Here is a 13753-nt window from a genome sequence, read left to right as displayed (position 1 = left end):
AGTGCCCTGCCCATCACCTCATCCACACTTGCCATTCAGGTATACCCACCCTCCCTGCTTTCTACCTCAAGCATTTTGGCTGAGGCTTTCTCTGGTCACAGGGGTGTGCCCAGCCCAAAGGGGTAGGGTTGAACTGCTAGGGAATTAACACCTGTGGGAGCAGATGACCAGTAAAGCACGGAGTTGGCAGATGAACACCCCAGCTTCTTGACCCCTTGGGTGAGACAATTTTGAAGCGTGTTCTATATAGTATTATTTAAGAGTCCCCAGAGGGACTGAGCCTCAGTTGTCCACAGCTGCTCATTATTATACACTCAGTTAGCTTCTTTCTCTTCCCTGTGTCATTTCCTCACTCCTCTACTAACACATTCTGGGATCACCTTTCAAATACACACGAATCTTTATTTCAGGGTCTGATTCCAGGGAAACTTAGACAGGAACTTAAAGTTTCTTTGAGAAAACTCTCATTGAAGTTGTTCATTAGCCATTCATTTATTCATCTGGGCACCCTTATTGTGTGCCGGCTCTATGGTAAAGGTCTAAGGATCACAAAGATAAATGAGATAAAGTCCGTGTTCCCCATCCTGCAGGTACACAAAGCCTGTTAAGGCAGTTGGACAGGTACGTCACTAATTGTAGTGTGAGGTGATAAGGGCTTCAATAGAAGTGGGGGCAGGGTGACATGACATCACCCAATTTTGCTTCCGGGGAAAACCTGTTACTGTTTCTCCAGAAAGGGTACAACAATCCTTTTCTCAAAAGCGCAGAAAACTTCTCAGCAGATCTGATGATGTTTGAGCAGAGTCTTGAAGTTTGGGCATAATTATAACATGTAGATGAAGGAGTTGGGGGAAGTGGGGCATTTCAGATAAAAGGAGCATGTACAAAGGTATAAGATATGAGAGCACTTTGCATGTGGGAGACTATGCTGGACAGAACCTGGAAGGGGGGAGATAAAGTTTGAGTCTGCGGAAAGAGGCAGGGGGTCTGGGCCCTACAAATCTTGCTCAGGAGTGATTGGGAGCAACTGAAGGAGTCAAAAGGGAAGTTAACTAATTTACTCTTTACATGGCTCAGAGCTCAAAATTCTCCACTGCAATTCAGTCGACTATTATTAATCCACTACTATTAAAAACTTTAAAATGTTAGTGGCTGAACCTTATTTCCCTGTGCAGAAGCACAACCTGCAGTCAATGAATAAGAAAATTGTTCACAATCTTTCAGCAAGATTAGGCTGACAAGCTTACAATCTAAAATAAAGATTTTATTCCCATGGCCTGCCAGACATAAATAAATAAACACACAAACAAACAAACAAACAAATAAATAAATAAATAAAATCAGGATTTTAATCTTTAGTGAAAGTAATTGTTAAAATAGCTACCTTTCTGTCAAGTAGACTATGAAAACAAATACTAAATTCTGATTTGCAATATCTATCAATATTTGTTTTTAAACAACATTTTAAAGTATTTTTTTTGTTAAATGAATAGTGATGACCTGTGGCAAAGACAAACTCTTCCAGTCTTTACTCAGTGTTAATCTTAGAGACTCTCTCCATCCTACAGGCTTCTGCGAACATATTTGAACTCACCCAAGTATTCAGTTCCATAGTAAGAATACATCAGAGGGAATGGTTTCCTCTTTTTCATGGCATACTGCTTCCCAGAGTCCAGAATTGCCTGGCAAATTGATTTGATCTGTGCTGGGGCCAGCACCTGAGTAAGGAAATCAAGAAACAGAAGTCAAAGCAGGGTCGTTTTTTCCCCTCAGGCACTGGATTTTCTTGCTTAAAAAGTCCATCAGCACATCCCCAGAATCCTTTTCTATATGTAAATAAGCTTAGCTAACCATAATTTATTATTTCTTTTTACCATTGATTCTACCTTTGTTGTCAAGTTTATCTACCCTCTTCAGAAAATTTGCTGTCCTGAAAGTGAACATACACCTTTACTGCTCTAGGCTGTTATAAAATACAAAGACCACCTTTTGGCTGTTCTATCATTAATCCTCGTCAGAGGAACAAAAATCTGCCCAGAAAAGAACAAATAGTGGTCCTAACTGATCATGCGTAACAAAACTATTATTCCTGGTGTACAGTGCAGGTCTGACCCAGACAACGTGCATTCAATTTGTGCCATTTAGACTGTGTTTATAAAGCCATGAAGCTATGACAAGCTGCTGCATGACATACTCACTCTAGCCATTTACATTCCCTGAATAAAACCAAAGTCCTGTAGTGCTAAGACAAAATAACTTCTAACATCAGGAGGACTCTGAATAGAGAACAGCTAAAATGCAATGACTTGCAGTCTTCCATCATTTATTCAATCTATCCAATCAGTTCTAGGACGATAGAGATTAAAATGTTCTCCGGGCTTTGAAGCATCACTGAGTTTATTAAGATTCTGCTCAGGTTGTGATGTGTTCTGCATCCCACCCTTCCTTGGGGCAGATTAGATCCTCTGGTGTAGCACCTACCACCTGCTGTGTTAGGTCTCTCTCACTAGACTATCCATTGAGAGCAAAGACTGTGGCATCTGCTCATTTTGGTATTCTTGGTGCCTAACACAGAACCTGAGCGGGCCCTCGGTAACTGATGAGTGAGTAAATAAGTGCCAGGTTAACTTCTAAGAAAAGCAGAGTCCTCCCTCCCATCCCTCTTTCCTTGATTCTCTCCTCTCCCTCTTTCCCTTCCTTCCACAATTATTTAAGCTCCTACTATATTACAGGCAAGCATGTTCTAAATGCTGCAGATATGACAGTGAACAAGACAAACAAGACCTCTGTTCTCATGAAGCCAGCCTTCCCAAAAGGCAGACCTGCACAGGGAAAGTACCGGTCAGATTAACAAAAAAAAAAAAAAGAAAAAAGTCATCTAAGTTCAGCCTGATCGAATGAATCTGGGATCAAGGAAAAGTCTGTTGCATTTTGGCCTCTTTCCTAAGACTCACATGTCTAATTTTTCTACCTGATGTCTGGCATTAGACCCACCAATCCGTTTTGAAATAAGGTCCTAATGATTTAAGTCATAACTTGCTCCTCTAATTTACCCAACATTGGGATAAAATATAATCCAGGTTTTATTTTCCTCAAATCTAGCATTTAATTTGGAAAAATAACTAAAAACTGTTCATCAATTAATACTACCAATTAACATTTATTGAGCTATGTCAGTAAGGCCCCCCATTAAGTATTGTGGGGAAATTCTAGAAAGCATGGGGCACATTTTTATTTTCCTACTGGGAACTTACTATCCAGTGCTGGAGATGAGACATGGACAAAAGTCTCCAATAGAGTAATTAAAGTTCATGAGCTGTTGGGAAAATATAGGAAAATGGTCAGGGCCCCTCAGATGTTCAGAATCTTGCTGAGCATTTGATATAAATATGCACGTGCGCCCAGGTGTTCCTTGGTTAGTGTCTAATGTAATTGTGCATGTGCACCCAGGTGTCCTGGGCTATGGACATAAGCATAAAGGACGAGTGGCTCTCATCCACAGGGTCCCCTGCTTCCATGGGCCACACGAAGGATGCTACTGTTGCTGGAGGCTGTTGTTGCCAGTGACCCTGGACCCTCTGAGAGGCGGCCACAGCTGCCGCCACCAGCGCCGTGGACCTGTAATCTGCTGGACCTGTAAGCTGCTGCTGCCCTTGCTGAGGACTGAGCTCATGTTGTCTGCCAATGGTTCCCGGGATCTTTCCCAGTTACCTAGTGTGGACCTGCATGTAAGGGGTCTAGTGACCCAGTCTGTACAATGGGTTTGGAGGGTCTGAGCCCTAGCCCTGACAATACAAGTGGAAACTTATCATAACTAAAACAATGAAACAGTTTGGCTTTAGTTATGAATTGCTTTAACAATAGCCCACCCATATAATTAGCGATGCTATGGCCCCAGCTCGACATGAGCCTAGAGACAGAAAGAAACAGTAACATAGAGTATGTAACATGCACAATGAAGCACCTCTTAGCTTCACTAAGACTTTACTTTCTCCTCGGTTTCACCTCTTTCACCACTCAGCTTCACTAAGACTTTACTTTTCTCCTTGGTTTACTTTCTCCTCTGTTTGCTTAGAAACAAATATGTCATGGCTTTCAACCTAAATTTCTCTTTTATTAGCTACCTATCTGTCTCTTGAGTTTACTCCTCCTTTCTGCCCACCTTTCCTGAAGACCTTCTTTTCCTATGTACTACCACTGTCATGTCACGTCAGCCCTAGGTCTTTCCTTAGTTTAATAGCAAGTTTCTCTAAATGATTTCCTACTCTGCGCCCACTTAAAATTTTCATTTGCTTTTAAGTACATTTACCCTCTATGCCTTTATTGGTAACGACTGATCTTACATTTAGTATTACTCTTTAAAAATCTTGAATCATTAGTCTCAAATCAATCTCTGCATCCTAGCTCTCTCCAAAAAACCTGCTAAGAGCCTTGAAGGGCATGCACTTAATAGGACTCTATCCTGGTTCCATCCCATATTTTTTCTGGGAATATATCTTGCTCTTTGGCTATACTCAGGTTCTGTGTGCCCAATATTGATTTTGAATCCATATGACAGAGACAGTTTTTGTAGTAGGAAACAGTTAAAATTTTCAAGAATGTACTCATGTGAGTCACTAAAAATGGTTCCTATTTGACTTTTGTGTCTATATTTAAAAACTGGCTTATTATCCTTTCCTCAGTTGAATATTTATTCATCTCTCTCTGTGTTTGCCTGCTCATTTTTAATCCAGAAAAAAAAAAAAAATCAACTTATGCTACATGTGGTGCCCTCCCCTTTCTTTCCATCCCTAATCCACAGTTCAGAATAGAGAATGAGTTTATAAAACATTATTTCAAAACCTTCCCTGGTCATGCATCATGTCTGGGTGGTTTCCTCTTATCTCTCAGGAACACTGTGAAAAAAACAAAGAGAAACCAGCGCTTGTTCAGCTGGATAGAGACCAGTTATGCATGCAGTTCTTTATCTCTGGGAACAGACAAGACCTACCCTTGTGTTTACTGATCAGCAAATAAAAACTGAAAACAGTGCTCATTAAAAGTCTGTGTGGGAGGAACACTGAGGAAGAGTGTGCCTGCCTCTTATTCCCCCTGAACAAACAGTACTGAAAGAAGAAAGGAGATGAGACTCTGGGGTAGGGGCCTGCCTTTGTTCTCTGTTAGTCTGCTTTCTCATATCCCTCTGTTCTTTGCTCTTAGCACACAGGTACATGCACATGAGCACACCCACTACCTCCAAGGAGATGGCCTCTGTGCTTTTGAAATACTCAGGTCCTGGGAATGAGGGAGTGGCATTTCCAGTGAACAAAAGTGACTGTGGATGGCAGACAGGGGCTCCCTGCCCATTAGGCCTTTACCAAAACAAGCCCAAATTCCCTCTCCTGTATTTGTAACACCTAAGGTCTATGCGTGTATTGATATTTTGGATAGATTAGGTTCTTTAAATCTTTTTTTTTTACATTTAATTAAAATAAATTAAGATATCTCAAAAATACAAAGCAAGTCTGTGGTAGTTTGATTTATATCGTTTTGTTAGTTTAACTGATTCCCTTCACTGATCCTGTGAAATATTCCTACTGGGCTGTTCTCTGAGTATGAAGAGACAAGAAAGCACTAAAGTGCATGCTATGTTTCTTGGCCTTGCCTGAAGGTCACGCTATGACTGAACCACCTCCATGCAGAGGAGAGATGACCTTCATTAAGGAAATGAATAAAATGGACCAAGCCACAGAATGCTTGCCTCACCACAGACCACTTCCTGGGGCAAATGTCCTGCCCACAGCACCTCTGAAGTGACAGTCTTTGCTAGCTATATTTCTTTTTCTAGGCATCAAACACTTCCTGCCCTTCCCCCATCAGCATGATTGAATCCATGGATAATGGCAGCCAAGTCGTGGATGTGCCAGTGTCTCAAGGCATACTATGCCTATCAAATTCCTCTTCTCAACAATCTGAAATGCATATTAAAAAAAAAAAAAAAAAACGAAGCTGTCAGCAATCACAGCTGATGCTGAAGGCAGGTCAGGAGGTAGAGCTGGGGTACTAAGGGGCCCACGTGCCAGCTGAAGTTAAGAGGGAATAAGAAGGAGCTTTGAGGGAGAAGAACAGAATAAACCATCCAGTAGTGAGAGTGAAAGGAAACTTAGCATATATGCAAAAAGAAACAATGATACTCAGAGAGAAAGTCAGAGAAAGGCTGCTGGTCCTTACATATCCCTAAATTCCAAACAGTTTAGGGCCACTCCCTTTAGGTCTTCCTGCCAAGTTTCCACACAATACCTACCCCCATCCTCCTGCCCCTCCTCTTTGCTTTAGTCATTTCAGTTCCTTGCAAAAACAGCATAACTAGAATAGGCACAAATATAAAACCAACCCTTTCATTTTTCACTCCTCCACCCCTTACATAAACACATCAGCTTTGCTACCATGTTAGACACTTTCAGCCAAAATAACAGAGATGCCTGAATCTAAGGTACACGATAGGGACCCCAGTCTTGAATTATCTGTCTTCGAACTTCTGTCAAAAGCCCATTTGAGACATCTTATATCTGAGAGTCATCTGTTCCTCAAAGTGTGGTCCATGGACCAGCAGCATGGGCATCACCTCAGAGCCTGAAAGAAATGCAGACTCCCAGGCCCCAACCCAGACCCACTGAATTTTAGTGGGTAGTGAGAGTGATAGACCCACACTATCACTAGGCAGTGTGCACATACATGAAAACTTGAGAAGCACTGCCTTAAGAAATGTTACATGTGAATTCTTAAAATTCCCCAATATTAGGTTAGGTCCTGACAACACTGTATATCTGAATTATATAAACCTGGCTTTCCACAGATTTTTTTTTCCATCTCTATCAGGGCCTTGGTTTCTATATGAGGGAAAGGTTGAAAGAAAAACAGACAACTTTTTGCAAAACTACTATTGAAGATATTGCTCACAGTTTTCTATCACCTCTATATAAAGGCCCAAGTGATAAGCTCCTCTCACAGTCCAACTAACAAACTGATACGTTTTGTTTTATCATATAGGGAGAAGTGAGAGCTTTGTCATAGTCCTGAGGGCCAAGGGACAGAGTTAATTCCTGTGCTTAGTGCAGTAACTTTCTTTAGCCTAGGAGTTTGACTGTAAACATTTTTTTTCCCTAAGCCTTCATCACTGGTTGAATGGTTAATGATTTCACTGTATTCATGCATTTTTGTTATAAACCACCCCAAACACTTTTTTGGAAGTAGATAGAGCATAAGTAAAGATTTTTACAATACAGAGAATAGATGTCTTGAGGTGGCAATTCAAGGAATGTAAATTCCTACAGTTCTCAAGCTGATCTGACCTCGAATCCTCATAGTCTGAAACAACTGTCAGAAGATTCTGGATTTCTCACCCCTAGGCCTTGCTCAGCCACGACCATTATCATGCAACAGTCCAAAATGCCTTGAGTGTCTATCTGCATAGAATACACAGAGTCGCTCCAATATCACACCAAATACATATGTAACAGAGTAGGAATCTGATATTAACTTAGGTGTCTTCCTCCAGCAAATTATTTCACCCCAATCCTTTGTCCCACCATTCTGGTTGTAGCATAAGCTTCTGCTCAGAGAAAGAAGCAAGCCATTTGATTACTGATAAACGTCAAAGTGACTTTTGATACCCACAGACGATAGCTTTAAGTAAAAAGGCTTTTGAGTTGTTACAGCCTAGGTATTTTTAGTACTTAAAGTTGATCCCATAAAACAATAGACTTAAAGGATACGTAGAATCAGGACAGAGATCCAAGCTGTTCAAGATGGGAGGAGTTGACATGGAAAGGAAACAAGGAAGTTGAAAGTCAGTGTGAAGTTCCTGCTCTCCTACGTGCACTGCCCTGTGCCAAGCCTTAGGAGAGAAACAACAGTCCCCTGATTAGGTTTGGGGGTCTACAGGTAGTTGTAATGTGTGCTCCTCCTCCTGCCTGGAACTCGAGAAGATGGCAGCCTTGAAGACGTGTCTCTTATCTCAGAGTCCGGGCACGTCCCACATGAGAGAGAACAAGACAATCCTGAGTTTCCTGTGGGTATGAAGGTAGAATAGAAGAACATCCCATACCCAAGATTAAATTTATTTTTAAAATTTGCCAGTCCAAATTATTTTACTTTTAAAAGTTAGGGAAATCTTTTGTACAAAATCAATAATCACAAGTGGTTAGATTTTTATTTTCAATATCTCTTTGGGGTGTGGTTCACTTGGAACACACTAGGTTACAGAGAAGAGCCAGACCTTTCAGGAAATCTCTGGAGTGGGTAGAAATTTATACAAGGGAATGAAAAAAACAGAAACTTGGAGGAGCTTCTTTGAGGCAGAGACACATGAGCAGAGAAGGTGCTGAGGAAGCTCGAAGAGACAAAACACGGCTAAGGGAAAACTTTCAAGCAGGAAACTCATCTTGATAAACTGAACAATTCATGGGTATTATATACAAAGCTTGTGCTAGGCACTTTGGGGGAACATGTAATCTTAATAATTAGACTAACTAAACATTTGAATCATCTAAATAATGTAACATTCAGCATTTGTGTAAGTCCTAAAAGTAGTGACCTACAGGAGTAAGACGGAGGTAGTAAATATTGGCAGCTTCACAAAGAAAGAGGAATATGAGCTGAGCTTTGAGGGACAAGTAGGAAGTGGATGAATGAAATCAGGGGAAAGAGAGGGCATTTTAAGCTATGGGATGATGGGAAAATTCCTGTGTATTCGGGCAATGCTTTTCAAACCACAATGTGTGCACAAATCACTCGGGGCTCTTAATAAAAATGAAGATTCTAATTTAGTAGGTCTAGGGTGAGGCCAGGATTCTACATTTCAATAAGCTCCCAGGTGATGCTGAAGCTGATGCTGCTGTTCCATCCACCACACTTGAAGTAGCAAAGGATTAAGGCAGTAGAGAGGATGGTTGTGGTAGAGAATTTTTCTCGGGAAAGGTGAAAAATTAGACTGAAGGAACTGTAGCAAGTTCCCAAAGACATTCAAGGAAGCAAGAGGGAAAACCAGGCAAGAACCTGGCACACTATAATCTAAATGATTAGATTACCTAGAGAAAGGAAGCAGCAGCAATGGGAAGCTCTCTTCTAATATGCTCCAGGCAGGAGAAACATGTCCAAATTTGCAAACCTCAGTGGGGAGCTCTCTTAGCCAATGTGGCCAGGTTTGTTATTTTCTTAATTCGTCTCCAAATGGGGCATGTGCGCTGGTGCAGAATGAGCAAGTCCCTTCCATTTGCTTTTCTGGATGCTCCCTGACCATTATTATGCTGGGCTATGTGGAATGGGAAGCAGGTTGTTCTAGTTGATAAGTATCCTCCAGTTATTAAAAGGATTCAGCTGAGAATTTCAGTTATGAATATTTGGTCCCAGATACCATTTCACAGTTTTTTTTTTTTTTTCTTCTCTTGTCAAGAAACACAAGCCAAGAAAACAATGAAAACGAGAAAAGAAAAACAGGTTTCACCCCATTCTTACAGACTGACTGCTAGCTTTAAAGATTTATTTGAGGTACCTTGGTAACCCAGCCTGCACCAAGTGTCACTAGATGACTTCTCTCCTCCTCTAAGACACCAAATGTCTCAGAACCTGAGCTTCCTTATCTACAAAAAGGAGATCATAATACTTGCCCCACTCATCCCCTCAGGTGATGGTCAGACTCTTCTGAAAAACCAGTTCCCTATGTCTGGCTGCACACTTCAATCACCTGGGAGTTTTTAAAAATCTTGATGCCCTAACCACATCCCAAACCAATGACATCAAAGTCTCTGGGCATGGGACACAGGCATCAGGGTGATTTTAAACCTCCCCAGGTGATTACAAAATGTGGTCAAGGTTGAGAATTGCTGCTATGAAATATCAAATAACTGCAAAAAGTAGTTTTTAAGAGCAAAGGAATAATAATATAATGATGATGATGATGATGAAGAGGAGGGCTAAAGGAAGATAAGCAAAAGACCTCCCAGGTAGAGAGAAACACCTTTGGTCTCAGTCATGGAGGAGTGGAAGGGAGAAAGCCAGTATGTACATGAATGGACATGCTGAGTCAGGACAGAGGTCCATTAAACCCCATCCAGTATCTGCAACACAGGCACCAATGCATATATTGTGGGAGGGTAATGGAGAAACCACAGATCATAGAAGACAGTGCACTGGACTAGGAATCAGGAGATTTGGGCTTGATGTCCAACTTTGGCACCATAGTCATGGTTGAGTTCCTCTGTTTCCTCATCTGTAAAATAAAGAAACTGGGCTAGAATCTGTCCACTAAGTCAGTGCTTCATAAGTTTTAGTGTCAAACTTCACAATTTTCTAGTACTGTGGATTTGGGAAAGCTACTTGTACTTTCTAAGCCTCAGTTTTCTCATTTGTAAAAAGCAATGATAATAAGACCAACCTCACTATGTTGCTGTGAGGATTCCACATAAGACACTTAGCACAGTTCCTGGCATAAAGCACATGCACAATGCATGAAAGTTAGAGTGAAAAGGGACATCTGAAGTCTAACAGTGACTCAACTCTCACCGTTCTGCACCATAGACCTTGGAGGTATGGGCTCAGGATATTTCTCATAAAATAACCCTTTTGTTGCATACCTCTCACACCCCATCCTCCACCTAACGACCATCTTATACGTTAGCCTGCATTCCTAAATTGTCATAACTTGTAATTCATAGTAATTACAAGTTACTAGTAATATGTGACCCTTTGTCTGTGTATTTAGTTTTCTCATCACCACACTTGCAGCCTTCACTGTCCCACTTTTCCCAAAACAACATGCCTTTGCCCTTTCAAAATACTTCTCAAGTTTATCTGGTTTCTAGGTAAGTCTCTAACTATGCAACTTTAGACAAATCATGCAACCTCTCTGTACCTCAGTTTCCTCATCTAAAAAAATAAAGAGTTAGGCCAAGGTGGTCTGTAAAGTGTATTTCATAGTCTTTTGGATTTTAGCCATCCTAACTGGGGTTAGATGGTATCTCAATGTGGTTTTGATTTGCATTTCCCGGATGCTGAGTGATGTTGAGCATTTTTTCATATGTCTGTTGGCCATTTGGATATCTTCCTTAGAGAAATGCCTACTTAGCTCTTTTGCCCATTTTTTAATTGGGTTGCTTGTATGTTCTCACTTATTGGAGGGAGCTAAAAATTAATATATAAATTCACACACACACATACACACACACACACACACACACACACAAACCGGGGGGGGGCGGAGAAGATATAACAACCACAATTATTTGAAGTTGATACAACAAGCAAACAGAAAGGACATTGTTGGGGGGGAGGGGGGAGGGAGAAGGGAGGGAGGTTTTGGTGATGGGGAGCAATAATCAGCTACAATGTATATCGACAAAATAAAATTAAAAAAAAAAAAGTGTATTTCAGCTATAGAATTTTGTTATTTTGTGATTCAACACTTTATGACAAATATTGAAAAATCTATATATGCTTATTTGGGCTATAATTCTGAAATGTGAATGTGATAGTATGTTTCAGTGGTTTAATTTCTCATAGAATAGACAAAAAGTTATTTGCAATGAAACTATAGCACACATTTAACTTGTCCTTTTCTAGGCATTTGATTTTTATCAAGATGTATATTTTCTTATGTACTGTCTTCCTGGTAAAAATCTTAAAGAACTAGAACTCTTTTTAGCCTCTTGGCATCAGTTACTTGAATATCTGGAGTTGTCAGTCTCCTGATGTCCCCAAAATGAACGACTATATTATTAAGGCTGGATGCATAGTTGACCATTTCACCTCAGACCCTCCTCTAAGCCATCCCTGAATGACTATGTCATTGTAGTATTCTCAAACCATGGTTCAAAATTTTCAAGTGCCTGCTGAGTGCATGACACTATGCTAGGGATTATAGAAACATAGAGATGAGTAGTTGCTTATAGCCAGACATACAGTAAATGTCATTTCTATTAAGAAAGTCCAATTCTGATTACATATTTCGGCTTACACTATTAGTTAGCTACTCAACATCCATTCTTCCCTTATTCCTTGCTAACTACGTTTCAATTTTATTAGGGTGACAACTGAGTCTAGCCCTAAGTGACAGTGATTAGTCTTAGCCAAACATGGCAATCCCACTGTCTTTTGACAGATATTCAGCCTTCCTTGTAGTTAGGGTTGACTATGTGGCCTCATTTCGATCAGTGGGGAAATATGCAGGAGCTTATTGAAAAGCTTTTTGTTTCAAAATAAATGGAAATAAAACAGATGAACTTAGCTGTTACCTCCTTTTTGGGGGGGGTCTACTTTGAATGTATATGTGAGGGGCCTCGAACAGTAGCAGCCATTTTGCATCCTGAGACAATGAGTATGTGAATGAAAGGCCAACATTCAAAGAATGATGGAGGAGAAAGAAAAATCTTGGGGGTTGTGGATATCATTGGGCATCTGTACCACAACCAAGACCACCTATCTCCAGGCCCCTATTATGAGAGAAAACCTAACCCCCACTTTTTTTAAGTCACTGTTCATTGGGTTACATACAGTCAAACTCACATCAATTGGGCAGCCATAAAGTGCCAACCTAACAATATTGCTAGCATTCATTTCCCTGTAAAGCAAATTTTTGCCCATGTACACCTCTATTTCCACAGAAACAGAGCTCCAGAGCTCTTTAAAGTGGAGCTGCGTGCCTGAGTGAGCACATTCAAATGCAGTTTCCAGTTCTGGCTGCACTCACAAGGTTATGATTCATTTTTCTTGTTAAGTACTATCCTAGAGCCCAGGAACAAAGAATGAAAGGCACATTGTCACTTTGCTGCCATTGCCCTGGGTGGCCTCCCTGTTCCTTTCACTTATCCTGTTCCTGGTCAGGGACAATGGACACTCTCCAATCTGCCACCATGACAGTGGGTCCTCAAATTCTCAAAGTAGCTTTAGGAAGACAGAGAGGAGGTCCGCAGGAGCCTCAGCAACAAGTGCTGTGAAGCAATTATCTTCTTTTCCAGGAACCGCTGTTCCCTCAGCTTAAGTGACTGCATTATGTACTACCTACTTTGTCGCCTTAGAGAGCTATTCATGAAAATGGTCCTAGATGAACAATATCTGAACAATTTGTGACATTTTAAGGATCGATAGTTCTTTCATGTAGATGCTTTTGACAGAATAAGCTCAAAGTGTTTCTTCTGCCATGCTCTTTGACGTGCGCCTGTGGGATTGTTGGGTGACTTGAAGGTCATAAATGGGGGAGGGAAGGCAAAGATTCTTTAAAACTGCTTAGATCTTTTTCTTTTCTTTTCTTGTTTTCTTAGTACCTTAAAATTCATTTTAATAAATGTATTCCCCTGGGCTGGGGAAAGCAGTGTAATATAGTTGTGCTGTTTTGGCCGAGCATGGTACCTTCTCTGTGTACAAAATGAAACCTACAGCTATGGGGGGTGGAGGTAGGTGGCAGTTAACTACGGTTGGAAAACTCAGAACTTCTGGCTTTGTCATTATATGGCCCTGAGCAAGTGATTTAAGCTCTCCAGCTTTACTGTCTTCATCTGTAACATGAGGTGGCTGACCTAGTACATTATCAGATCCTTTCTGGTTCATGATTCATTTTATACATATATATGCATGCACACACAAATATATACACACACATATGTAGGTGTATATCTATATCTTTTCCATTCCTCTCCTCTTACTCAGGTGTAGGGAATCCATCTCTGTGTGATCATGTCCAAAGCAGTTTTGTTATGCTGATATTATGTTCTCTGGTATT

The 13753-nt window shown here is 40.8% G+C and overlaps 1 protein-coding gene across 1 annotated transcript in view; it reads right to left on the bottom strand.

The window, feature by feature from the left end:
* Nucleotides 1-13753, bottom strand: part of LOC134367731 (lanC-like protein 3) — a 117543-nt gene that overhangs the window by 21957 nt on the left and 81833 nt on the right. The window contains exon 2 of the mRNA XM_063084460.1: nt 1595-1718. Coding sequence (XP_062940530.1) covers nt 1595-1718 — 124 coding nt within the window. The remainder of the gene's footprint in view (nt 1-1594; nt 1719-13753) is intronic.

The sequence above is a fragment of the Cynocephalus volans genome, chromosome X (assembly GCF_027409185.1).
Source record: "Cynocephalus volans isolate mCynVol1 chromosome X, mCynVol1.pri, whole genome shotgun sequence".
NCBI classification, from domain to species: domain Eukaryota; kingdom Metazoa; phylum Chordata; class Mammalia; order Dermoptera; family Cynocephalidae; genus Cynocephalus; species Cynocephalus volans.
This window is presented reverse-complemented; position numbering and strand designations above follow the sequence as displayed.